This window comes from Sardina pilchardus, chromosome 17, assembly GCF_963854185.1.
Source record: "Sardina pilchardus chromosome 17, fSarPil1.1, whole genome shotgun sequence".
NCBI classification, from domain to species: domain Eukaryota; kingdom Metazoa; phylum Chordata; class Actinopteri; order Clupeiformes; family Clupeidae; genus Sardina; species Sardina pilchardus.
The window spans coordinates 5,940,354-5,965,909 of record NC_085010.1 but is presented as its reverse complement, the minus strand read 5'-3'; the positions used below and the strand labels follow the sequence as shown (position 1 = coordinate 5,965,909).

The 25,556-nt window shown below is 40.6% G+C and overlaps 1 protein-coding gene across 1 annotated transcript in view; it reads right to left on the bottom strand.

The window, feature by feature from the left end:
- The window catches only part of LOC134062461 (organic cation/carnitine transporter 2-like), a 44,210-nt gene extending 19,523 nt beyond the window's left edge, over positions 1-24,687 (bottom strand). Inside the window, exons 1-8 of the mRNA XM_062518473.1 lie at positions 24,250-24,687; positions 20,278-20,381; positions 19,885-20,039; positions 12,115-12,286; positions 10,313-10,439; positions 5,127-5,227; positions 3,400-3,614; positions 3,001-3,183 (exon numbers count right to left, since the gene is read on the bottom strand). Of these exons, the coding sequence (XP_062374457.1) occupies positions 3,001-3,183; positions 3,400-3,614; positions 5,127-5,227; positions 10,313-10,439; positions 12,115-12,286; positions 19,885-20,039; positions 20,278-20,381; positions 24,250-24,642 (1,450 nt within the window). The 5' untranslated portion in view covers positions 24,643-24,687. The remainder of the gene's footprint in view (positions 1-3,000; positions 3,184-3,399; positions 3,615-5,126; positions 5,228-10,312; positions 10,440-12,114; positions 12,287-19,884; positions 20,040-20,277; positions 20,382-24,249) is intronic.
- Positions 24,688-25,556: the final 869 nt, after the last annotated feature.

The following is a 25,556-nucleotide window of genomic DNA, read 5'->3' as shown; positions in this document are numbered from 1 at the left end:
GATGTTATTGCTGTATGTAAACACACTTGTGGTGCTACAGTCATGTGTGTGTGTGTGTGTGTGTGTGTGTGTGTGTGTGTGTTCAGGTTTCTTCATCCTTACTGAATTGATGTTATTGCTGTATGTAACTTCGGCCAATACTACAGACTTCGGCCAATACTACAATGTTATAACTGTGTTTACATACAACACTAACATCAGTTCAGTAAAGACGACTACACCTGATCTTTATCTGTTTATTTCTGTATTGCTATAGCCTAGATATATATATAGGAAGTCGTTTGGGTGATCCATGTGATAAATTGTGTTTTTTTTTCATACTTCGTTACTTTATGAATGGTGGTGTATTCTTAAGGTACCATTTTGAATGTCATTACTCTGACATTCAAGAAATAACGGCTGCCATTTTTCGTGACCGAGGGTCAATGGGGAATTACATTGAACATGGGTCACGGATGTAATGTTTTTGTTCTCCCTTAAGTTTCTCCACGTTGCGTAGATAAAATGTCGAAATTCTTGCTGTATTATGTCGGACAGAAATGTAGGTTATTATCAAAGTGAAATGGTTACTGTCATATGTCAGCAGCGTTTGTTTGAGCACATAATTGACGTTTTCCTTCGAAATGGTCAGTCAGAATCAATGGGAGTCAATGGGGAACCGTAATGCTTGTGATCGGTGGACCAAGGAAGCTTGTGCCGGATGACGTGACGGCGGTGAGGCGCTTGAGTTGCAGCTAATGGCAATATTAGACACATTACGTACCCGTGCGTTTTTGCTGTTGTTGGGAAATTATAAAGCTAACCGCATGAGCATGGCCATGCCAGTGCTATTAACTTGGAAGTGATGTTTGAGTGAATGTTATACCCATAGCCGATGTCCATATAGAGTCAAGAGCGGCTGTTTTAAATGTACATTTTAACAGAATGCTACCGACGTGTGTGTGTCGGCATATTGTTGCAGCAGCATCCTGATCATAACCTGACTTTCGCCAGATCCTGTAGTTCGCTGTCTGCTTCACACAAGGATCTGGGACTTCTCGATAGGATATGTATTTCTGAAGGCGGGTCCTTGTAAAACATCCTCGCATGTGATTTGATAAACCACTTGCCTGTTATCTTGAATGACGTGCTAGGCTTCTTCAAGCTCTTGCCAAACCCGGTCGGAAGAAGAGTAAAAACATCCTTGCCACCAATAAATGTCTTCAAAACTGTTAATCTTTTAAAGAATGAATACTCGATAGATTCGACAAAACGGTTGAAATAGCAGAATCAATGTCAGCACAAGACTCCTCGCTGCGTGCCGCCATTGTTATTTGAATCAAACACTCGCTTCAGCGCTCCTGATTGGTTGCTCATTTTTTGATCACTGGCAGGGGTTTGGATTGCCCTCGCGTCCAGACCCTTGTGTGGAGCTCAGCGAAACGCCTCTGGTGGAGCATGGCGGAACTACAAGGGTCTGGCGAGAGTCAGGCTATCCTGATCAGGCAACGGAATCGCTAAGGCGATAGGCAACCGCGGTTATTGATGAGTAGGCTATGCAACGTTACGTTACTTTAACAGCGTGGTTACCAACATGGGTGCATGTGTGTCGCGTCGGACTCAGCATGTTTATCCAACAATCTTGAAACGGTCCGTTGTTTTAGTGAGACAGCGTAATTTCCATGAATGGCAACACATGAGTTTGTCAGCAAATTGGGCATTTTTTCTATGGTGGAGTAAGTGAGAGTGAGTAGGGGAGTGGCTAGAGTTAGAGTGAGCGGTAGAATTGCATTTTGCTTCATTTAACGATAACTCCAAATATCTGTCACGCAAGCTTTTGACGAGGTTTGGTGCTGTTTTGAGCTATGTTAGTGGTTTTAAAATGCGCTTTTGACAATCAGTAGTCCCTTCCGGCAATAGCTCCCATGTTTCCGTGTGAGATCTCGCGTACAAACTATTCCAAAGTTTACAGACTGATTGGTGCTTTGTTTTATGTGTAGACACCTAGAGCAAGCTACTGACGAGGTTTGGCGCTATTTTGAGCAATGTTAGTGGTTTATAAATGTGAGTTTGAAAGCGTGTGCTTGTATGCCCTTTGCGATTTTTGGCTGTAGCTCTTTCCCGTGCTAGCTCTGTACTGCGTGATCAACGAAAAATACTTCATCCACGGCTTACTTGAGGCATGTTCATTCAGTTGGGCATGCTGAATGTCAGTTATTATCTTTTGGCTAATTAGCTGGTTTGAATGGCATTGAGCTCAATGAGAATGAAATCAGCTAATTAGCTAACAGCTAATAACTGACATTCAGCATGCCCAACTCTTAGTATGTTAAGGGTATAGTGTTGACATGGGGTTATTTGAATTCCAAAGGCCAAGGGGACTTTATCAGGGTGCATAGTGTCCTGGATCCATGAAATAACTGGCCTTTAAAAATAAAAATAAAAATCCCCTATGGGAATTTAACATGGGCGTTCCAATACTTATGACCCCCTGTATTTTAAGGAAAACATTTATTTATTTACAATACATTATTCATTCACAAAGAAAATGAATGTCCTTAAAGGTTGAATAGTTCCTCATTGTTTCATCTAAGGCATTAAGATACATTTCCAAAAGATGATTTTATATTTAACTTTAAGCATGTGTTCTAATACTTTTGGAGGGCACTGTAGTAATGCGCTAGCACAAAACTAGCAGTGGCTGCGTCTTGTTGTTGCTTGGCAACCATTCATATGGAGGGAATATATTTCTTGGCGGAAGAATGATTATCTATGAATACATCGTTACTTTTTCGTTGCTGTGCATTTGTTTCATGAAATCTTGCTAGATCGACGTGGTAACCGTTCTAGAAAAGCCACTCGAGTCCGTGCTTTATACTGTATAATCGAACAGCTAAGGGGGTTTTACAACAACGCCCCTTAGCTGTTCAATTATACAGTATAACGCACGGCCTCTCTGGGCTTATTGCTTAAGTATCTCAGTCATTGTGGTAACCAGATGACCTGAGGATGTTTACTCACCCAAGTAAATGATGTAGGGGGAGAGGATGGAGGCGACGCGGGCGGCCATGGAGCAGATCCCCATGGCCGTGTTCCTCACCACGGTGGGGAAGAGCTCCGAGGTCACAGAGTAGACCACGCAGAATGCCGCCGTGATGCCGAACTTCCCCAACATCTCAAAAGCTATGGCCAGGCCAGGAAAGTCTGGAAAACCCAAACACAGATGGGAGCTGTAGGGAGGTTCACAGTGCTGACTGACTGATTGTCAAATTGGTCTTAGAGATCTTCTATCAATCAAATATTGTATCTAGACAGGTAGACAAAACCAACGGATCGTTGATACTGTAGAGGACTGATAATTAGGTTGAATGTTTGTCCATCTGACTGTTTGCCCAATCATCTGTCCACTCTGTTTCTTGCCTGCGGGGATGAAACGTATAAAGAGGATAACAGTGCCCCCTAGCAGCAGGGTGGAGGATTGGCACACATGGCGGGAGCAGAACTTTAGCAGGAGTAGGGCAATGACGTAAGCAGGCGCCTCCACTGCGGCCGACAAGAAGGCGTTGAGGTAGGGGCTGCCAGACAGGTTTGAGGTGTTCAGGATCAGGCTGTTGTAGCCAAGGGTGATGACCATCCTACAACACAACACACGTTTACACACATTCACTATGGCTTCGGATGAGATGTCCACACCATTGGATGCAAGATCCAATCTGCAATAATAATAATAACAATAATAATAATAATAATAATAATAAGGCAATCAATTTCCAAAAGAGGATTTTATACTCCTCTTTATAGTCAAATTTAGCATGTGTTCCAATTATGGAGGGGACTGTATATCGGTCAGGCTGTAATCATGTTGTACCTTAAAAGCAAATCCACCCCCCTCAGTGATATCTGAAAATAGTCCCCATAGGCAACAAGCAGTAGTAGTGCGTGATATCACTGCGCCCATTGTATGCCTACGTTTGCAACTTCCCTTGATTATTACGCCATATGAGTGTGTAGTTCCATGTCAAATCAGCCTAGAAAAACGCCAGGTTTAATTTTCAGTTGGTCTTATTGCACTTTATAACTTAAAGGGATATTCCGCCATTTTTGGAAATAAGCTCATTTTCCACCTCCCCTCGAGCAAAACAATCGATATTTACCTTGTTCCCGTTCATCCAGCCATTCTGTGAGTCTGGCGATACAACTTTTAGCTTCAACCTAGCATAGATCATTGAATTGGATTAGACCGTTAGCTTCTCGCCTGCTAGCATCATGCTTACAAGTGACTAAGATTTCTGGTAATTTTCCCATTTAAAACAGGTCTCTTCTCAAGTTAGAAAGTGCAATAAGACCAACTGAAAATGAAACCTGGCGTTTTTTCTAGGCTGATGTGACATGGAACTACACTCTCATCTGGCGTAATAATCATGGCAAGTTGCAACTGTACCATGGGCGCAGTGATATCTGAAAACAGTCCCCATAGGCAACAAGCAGGAAGTAGTGCGTGATATCACTGCGCCCATGGTACGGTTGCAACTTGCCTTGATTATTACGCCAGATGAGAGTGTAGTTCCATGTCAAATCAGCCCTAGAAAAACGCCAGGTTTCATTTTCAGTTGGTCTTGTTGCATTTTCTAACTTGAGAAGACACACGTTTTAAATGGGAAAATGACCAGAAATCTTAGTCACTTGTAAGCATGATGCTAGCAGGCGAGAAGCTAATGGTCTAATCCGATTCAATGATCTATGCTAGGCTGGAGCTAAAAGTTGTATCGTCAGACTCACAGAATGGCTGGATGAACGGGAACAAAATATTGATTGTTTTGCTCGAGGGGAGGTGGAAAATGAGCTTATTTCCAAAAATGGCGGAATATCCCTTTAAGAAGAGACACGTTTTAATTTGGAAAAATTACCAGAAATCTTAGTCACTTTTAAGCATGATGCTACTGGTCTAATCTGATTCAGTGATCTATGCTAGACTGAAGCTAAAAGTTGTATTGCCAGACTCACAGAATGGCTGGATGAACTGGAAAAAGGTAATATTTGCTCGAGGGGAGGTGGAAAATTATCTTATTTCCAAAACTGGAATATCCCTTTAATAGAAACCTGCTTTAGTTCAAACAATTCTCTAGCGTGTGGTTGCTTAAACTCACCATAGCAGGGAACAGATTCCTACCACTGAAGAGACACTGATGCTTCTCAATACATCAAGAATTGAGTATGTTTTCTCTTTATTTCCAAGGAAGTTTCCAATCTGTTGGGGTAGATAATCACATCTGACACTTAAAAGAGGGAAAGAAGGACAGCATTTTTTAGTTGAAGAAACAAGGTTATAGCAGAAGCTTATTAGTTTTTCATTCATTTGGCTGACACTTTTGTCGAAAGTGACTTACATAATTATGTCATTTCTTATAAGGGCCAGTTTACCTAAAGCATTTCCAGGGCTCAATGGTGGCACCCGGGAATGCCGTTTATGGCAAACATAAGAAGGATACAGCGGAAAACAGGTGTTATCGAACGATATTGAGTGGTAACGTTGATTCTGACACAGATGTAAAAATGATAAATAAGCGTTCATCCATAACTGAAAAACTACTGAAAAAGTGTCCTCTCTGGCTTAAAGAAAACACTGTTTTTTCACAGCTTTTTTTTTTTTTAAATGGCAGAATGCTGTCAGATTTTAGCTGTAGTTTAAGTGCATAGTTATAATCTTTAAGTTATAATCAAAGCAGTGGTATCTGTCTGGACTGCTAATTAAGTTCAATTAGGGATGTAACGATTACCGGTGTGACGGTAAATTAGATAAAAATGTTGACGATAACAATTACCGTGTTCATTTCGAATATCATTATTATCACGGTTGATACTGCGGTGTGGTAACCGCGTGTTTAATTCCTCCCAGCTTCATCCGAGCCTGCTTTTGACACAAGCTGAAGGCAACTATGAAACAAAACGTTACCTTACTAATTCTGTTGTCTAATTGATGGATTTAACCATGATTCAGATAAGGCTACACCTGCTTTTAAAGGGCGCAACATTTTCACCCCAAAACGCGCGCTGTATCATGTAGCCACTCTGCGTCTTTTTATGTAGGCCTATGTTCACATTAAATCTAGGCTATTCCACTAACGTTATCAGGAGAATGCCGTGAAGTTTTATGTTGAGCGCTGGGTGTCACTCATTGGATATAACAGATATACCAAACTCCAAATCATAAGCTAAGCTATAAGCAGCCAACATTTCCAAGCAAGGAAAAAGTGAGCACAATGCCATGGTAACCTACCTACTATGGAATTTAGTTCATTTAGGCCTACTGTAGTGTTTAGTTCAATTTCCGAAAAAAGCTACACAGCCTATTGGCAAACTTTTACATCTTGAGAGAGTTCCATCAAGGTAACTATACCGTTAGCTCACGCGTAATGTCTATCATTAATGTACAGTAGCCTAGTGCTCACCAAAATCATAGAAGTTAACATTGCAAGACACTTATCTTTTCTATGATCCCAGCAATATTTTCTTTGACTTGTTATTTTTTTTAACATTCATTTTATTCAATGAAAACGGATATCCTTGAACTATGCGTGACTACTTTCCTAAAACCGAATGAAGGTTAAAGGAATAGTTCGGAATTTTGGACATAGGACCTCATTTCCAACTTTACCGAGGTGATATAGATCGGTGGAGACCGTTTTTATCGCATTTTTAACCCCTTCCTTCAGTTGCAGCGTCCCCCTTTGCTAACGCTGGTTTTGAGCTACCGCATTTCAACGGTAACATCAGTCTGACATCAACAACAGTCTTACTCACTCCACCGCACACTCGAGACAAGCCAATTAAAACGTCAGACTATCGATATACATGTCCGTGTTGATAGAATAATTTTAGAAATAAAACTAACCTTGCAACTCAATGATTTATTACATTTTGAGGGACTAGTTTCTCAATATCAATCCGCCACTGCCATACAGGGAACAAAGTAGGCTATTGCAATGCGATGCAAGGTTCGTTTTATTTCTAACATTGTTCTATCAACACTAGGCATGTGCATCGATAGTCTGACGTTATCATTTATTTATTTCGGGTGTTTTGTGGAGTGTTTTCAGTGGCAGGCTGGATGTTACCGTTGACTTGCGTTATCTCAGCACCCAGGTTAGCACGAGATGAACGCTGCAACTCAAGGAAGGGCAGAAATTCACTGAAAATGGTCTTCACCGACCTATATCACCCCGACTAAGTTGGAAATGAGGTCCTATGTCCAAAATTCCAAACTATTCCTTTAATATAATTAGCCTACTTCACGTATCTCTTAAAGTGACAGGCTCTCAATTAGACCTACACAACATTAAAGTCATTAAAGACAAGTGTAATAGTTTAAAAATCAATATGAAGTATTCAAATTACTGAATATTTTTAGCTAAAAGTAATTATGCAGATCCTAACATATTCTAAACTATTAGCAAAATATATAAAGTTTATGAATTCAAAATATGCAATAGAAACAAGACAAGCCATTTTCTGTGTGTGTGGAGGGTTGAGCAGAGACTAGGATTGCCACTGCTGTGAATGATCGGTATCCTGCTGAAGGCAATAAGGGTTTGCCTATATTTTTAATGTAATAAACACTGTCATACTTTTTTAAACTAAAATATTTCAGCTTGTCTACACCCATCAGCGCTTTAACATATTGTACACACAATTTTTAAAACCGCGATAATACCGAAAACCGTGATAATTTTGGTCACTATAACCGTGGGGTTAAATTTTCATACCGTCACATCCCTAAGTTCAATACTTAATTCCGTGTTGATGGTAGTAAAACATATCATATGCTATTGTAAAAAAACATATGATAAAATGTAATTTACAAAACAGGAATTTACAAAGCAGGTTAACTGGATTTAAACTGTTACCAATTTGCTGATCACTGAATATCTGGCAGAATAAAAGTTATCGCTCAACAATCGGATGTGATTAGACCTGCTTTCCAGAATGGTCTTCTGATGCTCTGTCATGAACCTTAGTCTGTTCTAGTTTGCAGCACAGTAACTGCCTGTTCAGTTCACTGTAATAATTTGTATTATTGTTGTGCATATAAAAATGAATCTCTGGATTTCAGAACTTACTGAGTACTTCATTTAACTTAATTTATTCACTTTTAAGGACAACACACATTAATTTCTGTAAATGTGCCAGTGCTAAGAAACTAATTTTTAACTGTAGTCCTTTGGCAAGATCTTATGGAAATCATCAATTGGCTTGGCCAGTTGCCAAGTGAATAATAAGATATATTTTACACAAGCACATACAAACACAAAACAAAACAAAGACGCAAAAATAAGACACCCTAAGGCTGGCTTACATTGCACGATTTTGGTCTGTTTTAACAGTCGGCGACTAAATTTCCAAAATCGAAAAAAAAATTCGAAATCTTGGGTGTTGTACTAGAATCTCGGCACGCTACCGTCATCTAAATCGTTTAGTGTAAGGTGCCAATCTTAGCGGTTTTAAGTCTGTCGGAGTCAGTCTTTTTCTAGTTCTGCCGTTAGGACAATATCAAACATGTTTGATATTATCGGAAGTCTTTTCAGTCGTGGCTCATGCAAATAGTGACGTGAACATTAAAAACCAATAGTGACCTTGGTCGAACACGAAACAGGAAGGGGCAAAATAGGCGACAGCTGTAGCCTATATGATTATTTGTTATTTAATTTCTTATAATTTATTAGTCGGCTATTCTACGTGACAGAACAACTCTATATCTGTTAGTGATGTCACACATCAAACAATGCTGCAGAAACGCGAAAAAATTACTTTGATATGAGTAGCTATCATGTGAGTTCCTGTTGATGATGACGTGTAGCCTAGTGCACGATGGAAATAACTTGAAGGAATCTAGCAGCAGTCTTGTAAATAGTGACCCACAGTCTTTGCAAAATCCTAATCTGAGACTGGCCTGTGACTAAAAACTCAATGAATTGTCTTTAAGCCTACCTTACATTGCCAGACTTTGCAAAGATTTGGAAAAGATTTTTGAAAAACTACAGTCTCAGACCCTCTCACATCTAAAGACAATTCATTGAGGTTTTAGTCACAGTCTAGTCACAGGCCAGTCTCAGATTAGGATTTTGCAAAGACTGTGGGTCACTATTTACAAGACTGCTGCTAGATTCCTTCAAATTATTTCCATCGTGCAATAGGCTACACGTCATCATTCACAGGAAATCACATGATAGCCTACTCATATCAAAGTAATTTTTTCGCGTTTCTGCAGCATTGTTTGATGTGTGACATCACTAACAGATATAGAGCTGTTCTGTCACGTAGAACAACCGACTAATAAATTATAAGAAATGAAATAACAAATAATCATAAAGGCTACAGCTGTCGCCTATTTTGCCCCTTCCTGTTTCATGTTCGCGCAAGGCTACTATTGGTTTTTAATGTTCACGTCACTATTTGCATGAGCCACGACTGAAAAGACTTCCGATAATATCAAACATGTTTGATATTGTCGTAACGGCAAAACTAGAAAAAGACTGCCTCCGACGGACTTAAAACCGCTAAGATTGGCACCTTACACTAAACGATTTAGATGACGGGAGCGCGCTGCGATTTCAGTACAACTCCCAAGATTTCCGCCCGATTTAGGAAATTTAGTCGCCGACTGTTAAAACAGACCAAAATCGTGCAATGTAAGCCAGCCTTTAGATGTGAGAGGGTCTGAGACTGTAGTCTTTCAAAAATCTTTTCCAAATCTTTGCAAAGTCTGTCAATGTAAGGTAGGCTTTAAGGAGACAACAGCAGCACAGGACAGGCCATCAGGCATGTAGAAAAAAAAACAAAAAAACTCATATACGAGGAAGATCACAAACAAGAATGTTCACACCACCCACACAGATACAACATGAAACGTCAACAGACACTTAGCAGCTTATACTGCCCTACAAAGCAAGAAGGCAGTAACTGCGTTTTTTTAATTATAATTTCCATGACATTCAACTTGTTATTAAGATTGATATTTACCAAAAATAAGATAATGTAAAGTAAAAACAACCTCCACATGTCCAATAATTCACCTACAACTACTTAGGCTGGACAGCAGGATAACTTTAAAGTCTGTTTTTTCAGTTGGCAGTTACTGCCTTTTTGCTTTCTGATTTTGTAATCATGGCCAGCCAGGTTCACATTCCACTGCTCTTTGTGTGCCAAATAAACATTTCTTGAACTACGTCCTATCTTTCCAGACTAAAAGTAATCTCCCCTAAATCATTAACTCAGATTAGAAGGGCCACCACCTGAATGACCCTGGAAAGCAGACGATTATCCAAGACTGGCTTACCTCATCAGGTGTGAAGATGACTTGGGGAACGGTGACTTTGTTCATCCTGGCTGCATTTCTCAGAATGGCCTCAGCCTCCTCCACCCTCCCCCGAGACAGAAGCCAGCGGGGCGACTCTGGGATCAGCCTGGCAGAGGCAGCAGAGTAGAGGAGAGGGGTGGTTAGGTTAAGCTTTCATCCTTACTGATGGATTCTTACTGAAGAAGCCAACAACAAACCCTCACATAAGCATCAAAAGTACTGCCCTTTCACACCAACAACACAAATGCATGGCATGCGGCTTTTTAAAAACACTTTAGATACACCACGACAAAAGGAATCCCTAAAATATGACAGATCTGTGTCATCAATACAAAATCACGGTGCAGGGTAAGCAAGCTGCTCTCAGTTCCTTTAAGATAAGATAAGGTAATACTTTTTTTTACCCCTGCACTGGAGATAAGATTTTATTTAATGCATTGAAATTGCATGTTGATCTCAACTTAGAAATTAAATGTAGAATCCATTATGCAGCCACACCCCAAATGTTAAATGCAGCATGCATGCGGAGAGACCAAAAAAACACACATTGAGCTGTGTTTTCCCTCTAACTTCAAGCTGCAGCCAGTTGAAAAAACACATCAACCGAACTCAAAGCCTCTCATGCTACTATGAAATCTCTTTTTATTTTTTTTTACGTTTTTATTTTGTTGTTTGTTCGCGTCAGTTAACACTAATTCTACTCAACGCTAACGCTACTCAGCTTAAAGGAATAGTTCGGAATTTTGGACATAGGACCTCATTTCCAACTTTACCGAGGTGATATAGGTCGGTGGAGACCGTTTTTATCGCGTTTAGCCCCTTCCTTCAGTTGCAGCGTCCCCCTTTGCTAACGCTGGTTTTGAGCTAACACATTTCTACGGTAACATCAGTCTGACATCAACAACAGTCTTACTCACTCCACCGCACACCCGAGACAAGTCAATTAAATCGTCGGACTATCGATATACATGTCCGTGTTGATAGAATAATTTTAGAAATAAAACTAACCTTGCAACTCAATGATTTATTACATTTTGAGGGACTAGTTTCTCAATATCAATCCGCCACTGCCATACAGGGAACAAAGTAGGCTATTGCAATGCGATGCAAGGTTCGTTTTATTTCTAACATGGTTCTATCAACACTAGGCATGTGCATCGATAGTCTGATGTTAAAATGTATTTGTTTCGGGTGTTCTGTGGAGTGTTTTCAGTGGCAGGCTGGATGTTACCGTTGACTTGCGTTATCTTGGCACCAGATTAGCACGAGATGAACGCTGCAATTCATAGGAAGGGCAGAAATTCACTGAAAATGGTCTTCACCGACCTATATCACCCAGACTGAGTTGGAAATGAGGTCCTATGTCCAAAATTCCAAACTATTGCTTTAACAATTGAAAAGACATTCTAGTCACAGTCCAAAATTAGGCTTTCTTCAAGGCATAACATGCACACTGATGTTCCGTGAACACCTTGTGTCTCTTGAGTGCTGAATCAATCAAAGTATCTGATAATTCTGAGTTGTTTCATTTCATGTCCATGCCTGTGTAATGTCTGTGTTCTTTTCGTGATAGCATTGGTTTCAAAATAAAAGTCACATGACAAAAATGTTGAATTCATATACTGTATATACTGTATATATATAAATGTGACACCCCTAATATCAACTCAAAGTACTACTGAGTTTCTTGCTGCTGCTGTGGTCACGGTGTGTGTGTGTGTGTGTGTGTGTCTGTTTACTTTCGTTTCTGGTCCCATGTAGCGTTATCAGTGTTCTCTCACCACCACAGCGGAACATAGAGCAGTCCAGACGCCACCATGGCGCCCACGAGCCACTGCCACTGGCGCAGGAGGAAGGCCGCGGCCGGCATGGCCATGTAGCCTAGTGCCGAGCTCATGAACACGCCCATGGAGCTGAAGACCACGCGTTCCACTGGCCCCAGGGTCTCACAGCCTGGACCACACACAGGACAGAGAGAGAGAGAGAGGGAGAGAGGGAGGGAGAGAGAGAGAGAAAGAAACTTCCTTTATTGATAGTCAAAAAGAATCCAAGCAGCAATAAAAACAGCCCATAATAAAATGCCCCCCCCCCCATGCGTGTGGGCATGTTTGTGTTCATTTTTATGTACATGTGTGTGTGTGTTGGTGCGTGTGTGTGTAGGTATGTGTCTGTGTGTGTGTATTTGTGTGTGTGTGTGTGTGTGTGTGTGTGTGTATGTGCCTGTCTACAGGCCGATGGGTATACAGTCCTGAATGTACACATAAATTAATTTATTTTATAGCCCCCCATGGATCAAATTCCACAAAACTTGTCACTGGTCTTGCTATCACTTTGTTATATCGATGGCTTTGGCCTGCCCCCTCCACCCTGTTCCTCCGTGACACCCATACTGCCATCTTGGCCTGTCCAAAAAGACAATTCCAAAAATACCACGAGGCTTCCTAGCCACAGAATATCTAGGACCACAAGAAAAAAAACTCCCCCTTTCTTTCAACCCCCCCCCCCCCCCCCCCCATTCACCTTTGAATGGGACTCTTGTACATGGACTACCAACTGCCTTTCAGAGAAGGGCCTGGCCCCAGAATAAAAACCCACCTCGACTTCTTCATTCCTGAGAGGGCCTGAATATTCTTGACTTTAACGCATATCTGATAGAGTACAGTACATTCTTGCCTGCACTCCCAAGTCAATTTGCCATCACTTTTGATAATATTTTATAGTCTGTACATAGTAGAGCCACATGCCTCAAATTTGCGAGCACTTTTGAAGAAGTGTCAGGGCCACTCCTGCAGCACTTCAAAAGAGGCTTTTGGGTTTGGGGAATGTTTCATATCCTGGGTGAGAAAGAAACTGTCAGCATATGCAGACAATGTGACTGTTATGGTCTGTAACAATGATGTGAGCTCTGTTCGTCAGTCTTTGGCAGTGTTTAAGAGAGCATCATCTGCAAAGGTGAATTGGTCTAAGAATGAAGCTTTGTGGTGTGGGAAGGAGGGAGATCCTACACCACCACACCACCACAGCGTTGTAGTCAGCTATACCACAGCACCACCACAGCTATACCACAGCGTTGAGGTCAGCTATACCACCACGCCAACACAGCACCACCACCACTTGATGACATTGCACTCTTAGGGCCCTGTTGAGCACCCGACGCAGGGTGGCGCAAAAACGCTAAGGACAGAAAGGAAGATGATTTCCTGTATGATCTGTATCTGGGATCTGGAGCAGTGATAGCGTGTAGAGATGCCATGGGTGCCTCTCATTCGTCTTTTAATCCTCCAGCTCGTTCCCACCGATCTATAACTAACACTGGATAGACTATCCCATTGTTGCCGCCCAATCATTCTTTATCTAGATCAGTGCGAACGAGGACCGAGGAAGGAAGGGAGGATAGATTAAAAAGACGAATGAAAGGCACCCATAGATAAGACTATATTACAGTATATCATTTGGCAGATAATGAGTGCTGTCCTGGATTTCCTAGAAAGGCAGATGATTTGCCTGCAGTTGACCTTGAAAGGGGTAGTTGTGGACATAGGTTAGCCAGTCAGTGTGATATTTATCAGTGGCAGGCAAAGTCCAGAACGGCCGTTGACTGCCTGGCTTACTTGCTCATCGGTTATGTAGGGCTACAGTTTCCTCAAATATTAGGCTATTAACTTAAGCTGAAGTTTACAGACCTATCCTACACCGTGGAAATAAGGTGACTATATGGTGACTGTATTACATTTTTTCAGAAGCACTCATTCGGCAGACAATGAGTGTTGTCCATGGATTTCCTAGAAAGGTAGATGATTTTTCTGCAGTTGACCTTTAACCCTTAGATGCATAAGTGGGGTCAAAAATGACCCCAGAGGTTGTTTTCTTGCAGTATCTTCTTAATTTTACATTTTTTTCATTCAACCTTCCATGTATTCCTCAAATAGGTTGTCTTTGACATGAGGCCATTTGGATTTGTGTCTAATTGTTATATTTTTAAAGTAATTTCATGTTTTGTATCAATACCACCGATCCGCATACGTGGGGTCAAAAATTACCCCAAGCATTTTCTATGGAATTTCAAAAGTTAACCCTAGGATCTTTTGATTTTTATCAACTGTGGCAGACAGGTATACATTTACTGTTGATTATCACATCTCATGTCCGCAGTCTCACCATCCTGAAGGCTATTTTTACACAACAACATAAATCTAAGTATCATCATATAATGTGACGGCCAAGCGTTCATAGCGACGTCGTTTTTTGATTCTTCGATGTCCGCTCATTGTGAAGCAGAATTCACCAAGCGATATTTACAGAGGGATTTGTTGATATAGCGTTCTTGGCCTGATTTGTATGACTTTTTATGCCTAAAAATAGGGCGAAAATCCATTTTTAAAGCCAATTGGCAGTATTTTCTGATTTACTGGAAAACAAAAGAAGATATTCATAATCACCTCTGTAAATGTTTTTTTATTTGATATATTAACACTACAAAAAAAAAAATTTCAACCTGTCTTTTTCCAATGGTCAGATTCTTCGCATCAAAACATATGCAAATCAGCGCATATTTAATTAGACATGACCTAATTAGCATATTTAAACATAAATACAGAAAACTTGCAATACGTTTTTTTCTCCTATTTATATGAATATTCAACTGGTAAAGTTTCATGAAGATATCTCTAACAATGAGTGTTGTCCATGGATTTCCTAGAAAGGTAGATGATTTTTCTGCAGTTGACCTTTAACCCTTAGATGCATAAGTGGGGTCAAAAATGACCCCAGAGGTTGTTTTCTTGCAGTATCTTCTTAATTTTACATTTTTTTCATTCAACCTTCCATGTATTCCTCAAATAGGTTGTCTTTGACATGAGGCCATTTGGATTTGTGTCTAATTGTTATATTTTTAAAGTAATTTCATGTTTTGTATCAATACCACCGATCCGTATACGTGGGGTCAAAAATTACCCCAAGCATTTTCTATGGAATTTCAAAAGTTAACCCTAGGATCTTTTGATTTTTATCAACTGTGGCAGACAGGTATACATTTACTGTTGATTATCACATCTCATGTCAGCAGTCTCACCATCCTGAAGGCTATTTTTACACAACAACATAAATCTAAGTATCATCATATAATGTGACAGCCAAGCGTTCATAGCGACGTCGTTTTTTGATTCTTCGATATCCGCTCATTGTGAAGCAGAATTCACCAAGCGATATTTACAGAGGGATTTGTTGATATAGCGTTCTTGGCCTGATTTGTATGACTTTTTATGCCTAAAAATAGGGCGAAAATCCATTTTTAAAGCCAATTGGCAGTATTTTCTGATTTACTGGAAAACAAAAGAAGATATTCATAATCACCTCTGTAAATGTTTTTTTATTTGATATATTAACACTACAAAAAAATAATTTTCAACCTGTCTTTTTCCAATGGTCAGATTCTTCGCATCAAAACATATATGCAAATCAGCGCATATTTAATTAGGCATGACCTAATTAGCATATTTAAACATAAATACAGAAAACTTGCAATACGTTTTTTTCTCCTATTTACATGAATATTCAACTTGTAAAGTTTCATGAAGATATCTCTAAGTTAAAAATGTTACCCTATTCACCTATGTTGAGATAATTTTAGGATGTTTACCTTTTTCGCCTTTCTAAAAGCTGATTTGTAATAAAATTTTAATAAACAGTGATACATCAATATGTCCAACATGAAATAATATTTTTTTTGACAAATATATAATAAAAATCATCATCTTTAACCAAAATGAAAGACATTATTTGAGTTTGCAGCAAAAAATGCATGCATTCTAATTGGGGTCATTTTTGACCCCACTCATGGAAGAGTGTAGGTATTGGTAGCCTATGCATCTAAGGGTTAAAAGTAGGCTGGGTGAACCCCTCTGTCAGTCTGCCTCATTGTCAGAACGTTTCCGTCTCTTCTGGAGTGCGACGTACCTGCTGAGCTGAGCTGTGAGTTTTTGCCTTTTTCTGCCTGCCTGGTTTTTAACCTCGACCTGCTTCACCTTTTCTGCCCGTCTGAAGATTTGGTACCTCTGCCTGGCTTTTTGCTGTTTGCCTGCCTTTGTTTTTGCCGCCAGTGAATGAAGACTGACCTGCTGCACAGAGGAAGGATTGGATTCTGTGTTTTCCCCTGCAACCTCCGGCGAGTTCAGTTGCCGTTTTTCAGTTTTTTTCTCAAGTGGACTATCTCCTGTGTTTTTGCTCTTTTTCTGAAACCCCTCAGGGTTGTGGAAGCTGTTTCGGGACTATTAATAATGACCTTTTTTGAGCCCAATCTGACACTCATATCTGAACCTGAGTCCTTCCTGTGTAAACGTGACAGTTGGTCTGATTGGTTGAAGGACTATCCAAACGTACGGAGTCATTTGAACAATGCCTATTGATCACGCCTCTTGTGCAGTAGAAATAAAGTGCAGACTGCAGACTCCCCATACTAATGTTCAATTGTAGAGGAGGGGTAGCCTGGGCTTTTAGTTGGATTGTTAGCACGTTCGACTCCCGATCCGGGGTGCGTTTCCCGGATCGGATACACAATATGCTCACTTATCCAACGAGCCTCATAGGTATAAATGAATACAATTACTTGAAAGTTCTCCAAGCAAGAGGCTACTCAAGTTGACAGCTGTGTAGCCTATGTTGTAGCTACATCATTTAATCATTTGAAATAATTTACCTACGTTCAAAGGTCAAAAATGTACAGTGATTAAGAGCCTACCTTTTACACTTCTAGTGAAAATAGAATAGAATATATACTTTTTTGATCCTGTGAGGGAAATTCGTTTCTCTGCATTTAACCCAATTTAACCGAATTAGTGAACACACACAGCACACAGTGAACACACAGTGAGGTGAATCACACACTAACCCAGAGCAGTGAGCTGCCATGCCCAACCAGCGGCGCTCGGGGAGCAGTGAGGGGTTAGGTGCCTTGCTCAAGGGCACTTCAGCCGTGGACTGGTCGGGGATCGAACCGGAAACCCTCTGGTCACAAGCTTGAAGGCCCTAACCAGTAGGCCACGGCTGCCCCTTACTATTAGTGGATAATAAGACACCAATAAATCATCATCATTCCACAGACAAACTCCCCCAGCAGCCTCCGCATGGGTCTTGAACCTGCAACCTCAATCACGTCAAGCTCACACTCTATTCACTACGCCACTGCACAGTCATGAGATAGACTATATAGATTAGACAGACCATTATTATGTGCTCCATCCAAAGACACTTAACATATGACTACAATGTAATGTTAACATGATACTATGTAACTTTAACTTTTCATAACAATTACAGGCTCACATGACATATACGTTAGCATTCAAAAGGTCTATCACCCATTAGTAAAGATAACGACAGTAAAGATAACGTCAGGTGTTCGAAAGAAACCACGCTAACACATTAGCATTAGGCTACATACAAATTCATGAATAACAACAACACAGTTAACTGCGGTCGCAGTACCTCACCACGCACTGTTGTCGTGTAGTAGGGTAACTCCACAACATTTCACTTTCCACTGTACCCCATAATGTTCACCAGTAATTGTGCGCTTATAGCCTCTGGCAATATATCCTACAACAGGAAATGTTAGTGGGATCGTTGGCTACCATGTTGGCTACATGTCCATCTGTCCGCTGCATGTCATGTACTGGAACTAACCACTAGGGCCGACTTACCACAAGTCAAGAGGTGTAGTTGGAACTACACAATTTTACAATGGTGGTCTCGAACGTTCGTTGCTACTATGCTTTTGGGAAACACCCACGTAGCTCAACGATGCATCGTACTATGTAAGTTCCACCACCATAGTTCAGACTAACGTTTTGGGAAACAGTTGTGTCGTACTTACATAGTTTTAACTATGTTAGTTGCCAGGCGCATAGGAACATAGTTAGCATTGGGGGGGACAAGAATAAGGTCTGTCGCGCATTTTTTTTTAATATAAATAAATAAAGGGGGGCGAATTATAAGTTTTACAAGAAATAAAAACCTATTGTTGAAGTTTTAATGGTCCTCTGTAAGATGCCGCTCTGAAAATATGTATTTCAGTCTTTTTCTTTGATCACCTATTTTTAGAACTGAACATCTGCACATTCAGAACACATTTCTTCCCTGAAAACACACACAGCTATGTCTCTAGGACAACCTAAACTGACTACCCCAATGCTTCCCTGCAGCACCTTTGTAAAGGTTGCAAAAATCACCTTTTTACATGGTTGCATAAACGTTGCTTAAATTAAAATATGTTTCTTCTTCTTGACTTTTCATATGCCATCTAAGTAAATTTTAGGCCTATGTCAGCTGACAGATGGGCGCGCGTTTCGGGCACGAATGGATGGGTTTGCCCTAAGTTTAAATGGAGGCGCGGGGAGCTGTGGCTATTGTTACCTGTATGCAGCAGACAGACAACTCAACAAAGTTACGTGGTTAGGAGATTACTGTATGCTGCATTACCGTGACCCCTTCCTTGTGGATTTTTCTCATTGGAATACAGCTAACGAACGCGAAAGTTGAGATTGCGTTGCACATCAGTGTTGGAACGACTACTCAACAGACTGAGATAAACATTGTATGTGCGTCGTGACAGTGTGTAGGCCTACTCTTGATTATAATAAGAGGAAAATTGTTACATATTTCATTTTAAAAGCATATAATAGGATGAACAAAGTGTCTTGCTATATTAAATCCAGGTAACTAGATAGGCTATGTGCTCGTCCGATTTCACAAGTGACTACATTAAAAATCGACAGCCGTTTGTAAGACCAAAGACCAAAACTTATTTAGGCTATCGTAGACTATACTGTATTCACCCACAGTAGGCTATCCTCTTAACTTTTTCGAAAAGAATGAAAGAAGGCAGTATATTAAAGATATGGACTGTGAGATAGCCTTCAGCAGCTTTGGGCACTCAAGGTGAGGAAGTGCTCCATGCTGCATTATTGAGACGGGCTTCGTTTCGGGAAAAGGAAACATTCTTAAAACACAATGTGAAAGACCTCTGATGCGCACTGATAGCCATAGTTATGGGGCCATAACTCAGGAGGATATAATTGAGCCTAAGAAATCAACAACGTCTGTACTTCGCAGCATTTTTTTTCGGGAGGGGGTCCAACATTGCAGGTGTCCCGACCCCCCCGGTTCCTACGCGCCTGTTAGTAACTATGCTTTTGGGAAACGCACTCCTGGTCCTGAGACTACGACAGCTCCTCCCTGGGTTCACACTCTCAGCAGAAACAGCGCTAATACCAAGACACCACAGGAGACATTAACGCCATACCACAGATGTTACATGCAAATCATCGTCTCTGCCACCTCCACCACACGTACTGTGCCCTGCACACCAACAAGGCCATTTGAGCCGTCAAATCAAAAGGAGTAAATGAGCAAATGTAGAAAACAAACACACACAAACAGAGATACCAAGGATTACTTAAGGGTTCAAATGTACAGTATTCCTACAAACGGCATGGGAAGTCCAGGGAGCGTTGCAGAAGTGAGGTGGTTGCGTGGCCGAGGCGCACAACTCTTACCCAGAACGTAAGCGATCAGATAGTTGGCGATGGAGCCAAACCCAAAGAGAAAGTAGACGGCAGCGAACATCTCCCAGCTGTTCGAGAAGATCTGAGCAAATGTGGCTACCGTCTGGACGACCATCATCACAAAGAGCATGGGTCGCCTGCCAAGTCTGGTGGAGGGCAAGAGCAAGAGATGACTCTTCAGGGTCAGGGAGGTCAAGGTCGTGGTCAGTCTAGGTTATTTTATTTGTCACCCATAAACAATTGTGTTGGATAGAAGGAAACTGTTGCATCAGACAGACATTACAAGACATTATAATAACGGAGCACAATGAATACATCAGAAACAAATGAATGAATGAATAAAAATAAATTAATGAAATACACGCAACTGCATAGGCTACTTACCGGTCTGACATCAGACCTGACAGGAAAGTGCCCACCAGTGCCCCTCCAAAGTAGAGCGAACTGGTGAGCGGTACTTTGTACTCATTGTCACACACCAGATCCCACTAAAACGCCATCAAGTTCACACACACACACACACACACACACACACACACACACACACACAGCATGTTATGTTGTGTTATCTGTTGAATTGCTGTTACATACATTACACCTACAACCATACCTTTACACATGATATAACTACTGTAGAGTTGATATATAATTAGAGTGTACTAGACACATAAAGGGAAGCCGATGATAAAGATTGGAGTAATGCATGTGTTGACTTCAGTGATTACATATCGCAAATTCTTCCGACCACTTTTTCTGCTATAAATTCAGCTCAAACCATTTAACGTACAAACGTCGCTCAACCATCGTTACGTAGGTCTCTCAAACGACAGGTGTGGTATGTAATTTTGACGTTTGACAACTTTATACTTTTAAGATATTTGCCATAAACGGGCTAAAATTTCCCCATTGTAAGTCAATGGGTCGAACGTTCATGTGTTAAAATCTAATGACATCACGATGCTTTCGCGCCTCAAGTTCAACCAAAGACGGTAACTTCCACAACATTAGCCTACTCACCATCTGTCTGACTGACTGTAGCTTATCCATCTCCATGCAGGCTATGTAGTCAACAAACAACTTGGACTGGTCCGAGCTTGCTTTTGCTATAGTTCACATCTGGCACAAATTGCGGTTAACGTTAACGATTTCCGACTAAAACAAATGGCTTAACGTTATTAAGCCAGGCAAAATTGCTCGACTACTTGAATTAAAATAACGCAGACCACGAGAGACCTAGAGACAGTAGTTCAGCTGTAAATAAAGCTAACTTCACTGAATCAATGTCAACCCCCGATCCCGATGTTGAACATAGGTGTTGATCCCCGTCTTTTGGCAGTCACGAGTAGCAGAAACATTTAAATGTTTACCACCGTTAATAGCCTATTCTGAAACTCATGATAGCCTATGCCAAAGCCATCGATATCTCAAAGTTGCGACAGCCGTTGACTTCAATGTTAGAGCCAGATTGGAGCGGTCACGTGGTTAGTGGTTAGCCTCAGTAGTTCCTTTGGTCCCTGGTTTACTACGGGATTGACAGCAGTGATCGCATTAATATTTACGGTAAATACTCAATGAAAATTACTATAAACTGCATTTCCACATACATATATTACTCACTGAAAATGCATTATTATGCACACAACCTTAAGTCATGTAGAAAAGTCTTATTATAACACCTGAGTTATTCATACATTCTCCCATTGAAAGGAACTACTGAACAACCATGACATACCGGATGTGCCGCCATTTTTTGTACATGGGAGTCAATGGTAGTGCCTCAACTTTGAGATATGGATGGCTTTGGCCTATGCTTCATCTAAAGTTAGGCTACAGACTCAAAAAAATGACTTTTAGGCATTGTAATATTTACGTATTCAAATGTAGCAATTATTACAGTGTTATATCAAGTTTCAGTGGGGACTAGAAAAAACCATTAAACTATAGGCTACACAACATATTCATGTAATCAATGTTCTTGATTTGGAAGAGTATTTTTTTACTAGATATTTACTCGTAGTTTCTAAATTAATTACCAACACCTGAACATTTTAAGTAACTTTTACTAAATAAACCTTCAGGCATTTGAATTCGCGCATGCGCCGTTGGACATGCCTGGTAGCAAAGACGGTTGAAAAAGAATCTTTGGTCTGAGCTGAGGTACTTGAAGAAGAAGCTGGTCGCCGAAGAGGTTACCACTTTGCTACATCTGACTGTCGAAATGAGTGAGTATTCCCTTTTTGTTGATGAACAGTTCCATCTCTCACGCTGCAGGTAGCGCATGCAGCAAGGTAAAAACTACACTCTTCTGACAGCGCGGCCGCATTTCTGCCCAGCGAACCAAAGCCCAATTGGAAATTCTACATTAGATGTGAACAACAGGAGACCGTATTCATTTTGCATGCTTCATGTCTGAATGTCCGCTGCCGTCAGAAATGCGGCAAGCATTATAGTAGGCTAGAATGTGCGTAAAACCTGTCTGAAAATGGCTATTTTGAAACTGCTGGCTGTGGCAACAATTTTAAAAGAGTATAGTTCGAAACATATTGAAAAAATGAATTGAACTTTTTGTCACCTCTGAAACATGGCGTGTAGGCCTACTATTATTTTTCCACGCTGGAAAATGATAAAAGATAAGCTTCATGTTACTCTATTGAATTTTATAACACAGCAGGTAAACGGCATTTCAACAACTGCACTTCGTTATTCCCACAGTCAGTAAAACAACTTAAGTTTTGGGCCACCTATTCCCAAAATGCGTTGCGTTTTACGTCACGTTCTCAATCTCTATTTGGAACGAGTTCATTTTAAAATTTGTGAACTATGAACTGAACTAGTTAATGTAGAAAGTGAACTTCCCCAACACTGCTATCAACACTCATGTCTAATTCAAATACTAGGAACCTCCACCTTACTTTAGCAACCTACTTTATAGGCTATAGCAGAGTAACCACAATGAATTCCCTATGACAAACCTAACAGCTATTATTACCCTTGCAATACAGAAATCATCGCAATCACCCTAATTTTAACACAGACCACTTTCCATTCAATTCAACTTTCCATTTCTCTCCATCCATTTACTTCCAACTATTCATTCCTCTATTAAACTGTCCTCTTATCAACATCCATTAATCTACCTATACACCTCCATTAAATTATCAACATTCATTAAACTATTTGTCTTATCGACATCCATTAAACATCCATTAAACTGTCTACCTACACATCCCTTAAACTATGTCTATTAAACAATCTGCCTATCAACATTTATTAAACCATGTCAACCTAGCAACCACCATAAGTGTCTTAGCAACACCTAACAATCTCAATTACCCTAGCAACAACCTAGCAACCACCATTATGTAAACATAGGAACCACCATATTAACCAGCATTTATTACCTTGTCTCCATCTATCTAACCTTCCATCCAACTTTCTCTCCATCCGTTTATTACACTGTCTATCTGTCTATCAACATAAATTAAACAGCTTTGTTTGTCAACATTCATGCAACTATTTATCAACGTACATCAATATCTGTGTCTAATTCAATTGCTACTTAGCAACCTCCATAGCAAGCAACTCTAAAAATACATAACTTTTAACAACACACTCTAAAATACACAACATGTAAATCCTCAGTCGCTCTGTTTTACCCAATCTCTCTTTTTTTTATTATAATTTGTGTTAACTTCAAATTATATTTTACATTTCATTTTTGCCATTTTCATGCACTGGTAATTCCTTTGAATTGCATTTCTAGTTTCCATATGTGATAGGGGTGGGCTTTTCTTTCAAACATCTTTTCTTATCACAAGTTCTGGCTAGTAAAACTTTTTTGTCCGGAGGCTGAAACACAAACAGTGATTCTTGAAGTGCACTCTTTGACCCCTACAACACTTGTTTTGTGTATTGAAATGATAGCTAGTGTGTTTCACACTGAAACAAAACACCATTTTAAAAAGAGTTTTGCCAGAATTGTGGGCTTTTGCAAGAGATTTGTAATGGTCAGTTCAATGTAGTTGGTGATATATGTGTGTATAGTTGTCTGTCAGTCAATCAATCAGTCAATCAACAATCAGAAAAAAAATATATTTTGGATATTGAACTTGTTGTCTTGTATTGTTCATTAGTTTATCTTGAATGATTTGTCCACAGATATGGCATAGTTGCTGTTTACAAATACACACACAAGAAGTACTGCCTATTGGTCAGATTCATTGCCTAAAGATATTAGACCATACATATCACAAACAAATTGACACAACCTTTATGACTCTTGATAGGCATTCACTAGCAGTTATATCAGGACATAGAACAGCCGCTGATATCAGTTTCTCCTATGTTAGTGCTCACCTCAGTGACGATGGTGGACTGGTAGATCTCCTTACTGTACTTCCATCCATCCAGACAGCTCTCCTGCTGAATCTGACTGACGTTGACGTCCACGTCGGGGACGTAGTTGAGCAGGGAGAAGTTCCTCAGGTGCTCCAGGCTGTACCTGCTGCAGGAGCTGCGTTTCACCTGTCCGTCCTGCTCCACCAGAGGAATGCTCACGTTCCTCCAGCTCTCACTGATGTTGCTCTCCTCCGGGATCAAACACTCGTGGGGCGGCGTGTCGGCCACAAACACAATGTAAATACCCACAAAGCCATTGGGCAAGATGCTGAAGGCCAGCGAGAAGAAGACCATCTTCTGGAAACGTCCCCATGTTCCCAGGAAGGAGGTGATCTCATCATACTCTCTCATTTTCTCTCTCCTCTCTCCAAACTGCCCTCTCAATGGAAGGAACTGCCTTCTCTAGGATAGTAATGTTATAATGTATTCAAATTGGAGGATCTGAGTTCATAGGGAGTGCCCAGGTCACAGATAAGTTACCCATAAGTGTGTGTGTGTCCGTGTGTGTCCGTCTATGTGTGTGTGTGTGTGTGTGTGTCTGTGTGTGTGTGTGTGTGTCAGTGTGTGTGTGTGTGTGTGTGTGTGTGTGTGTGTGTGTGTGTGTGTCCGTGTGTGTCCGTGTGTGTGTGTGTGTCTGTGTGCGTGTGTGCGTGCGCGTGCGTGTGTGTGTGTAATCAGCAGACGTAAGTGCCAACCCAGGTCTCTGGTCAAGTGATTCACCTCAAACATTATGAAGGAGTGAGACAGACATATAGATATAAATAGATAGATAGATATATAGATGTCACCCGGTAGCCTATCAGAAAGCAGAGCCAGTAGACGATTACCTACAGGGGTTGGTGATACGCTGAGCGTTAACGATCAAAGATCAGTTTTTCTCAGTCGCTTTGGTACATTTCTCAGATTAGAATTGAAATTCTCAATACCTGTTCAGTCTACAGATCATTGTGTCACTTGTGCACATCAAAAAAGCAGTTTCTCATTCCTTTGATCAAGTTGCAAATGTTTTCGTACATCCATGCAAATTATCATGTACAATTCTCAGCTAAATAGTCTCACCCCCACAACATTTAGACATTTAGGCAAGTCTTTATATGCAGCTGCATTCTTGATAGCTCAAAAAGTTATGGATGGATCTCAGGTAACTGGAATAGAGCCCATATCAGCACACTAGGGCCCTACAAACTAATCAAGGCCCCTCGCGTCAATTTGGCAAAAGTTATATTGTTGATGAGAAGACAGGAGAAGAGAAAGGAAAAGTTATT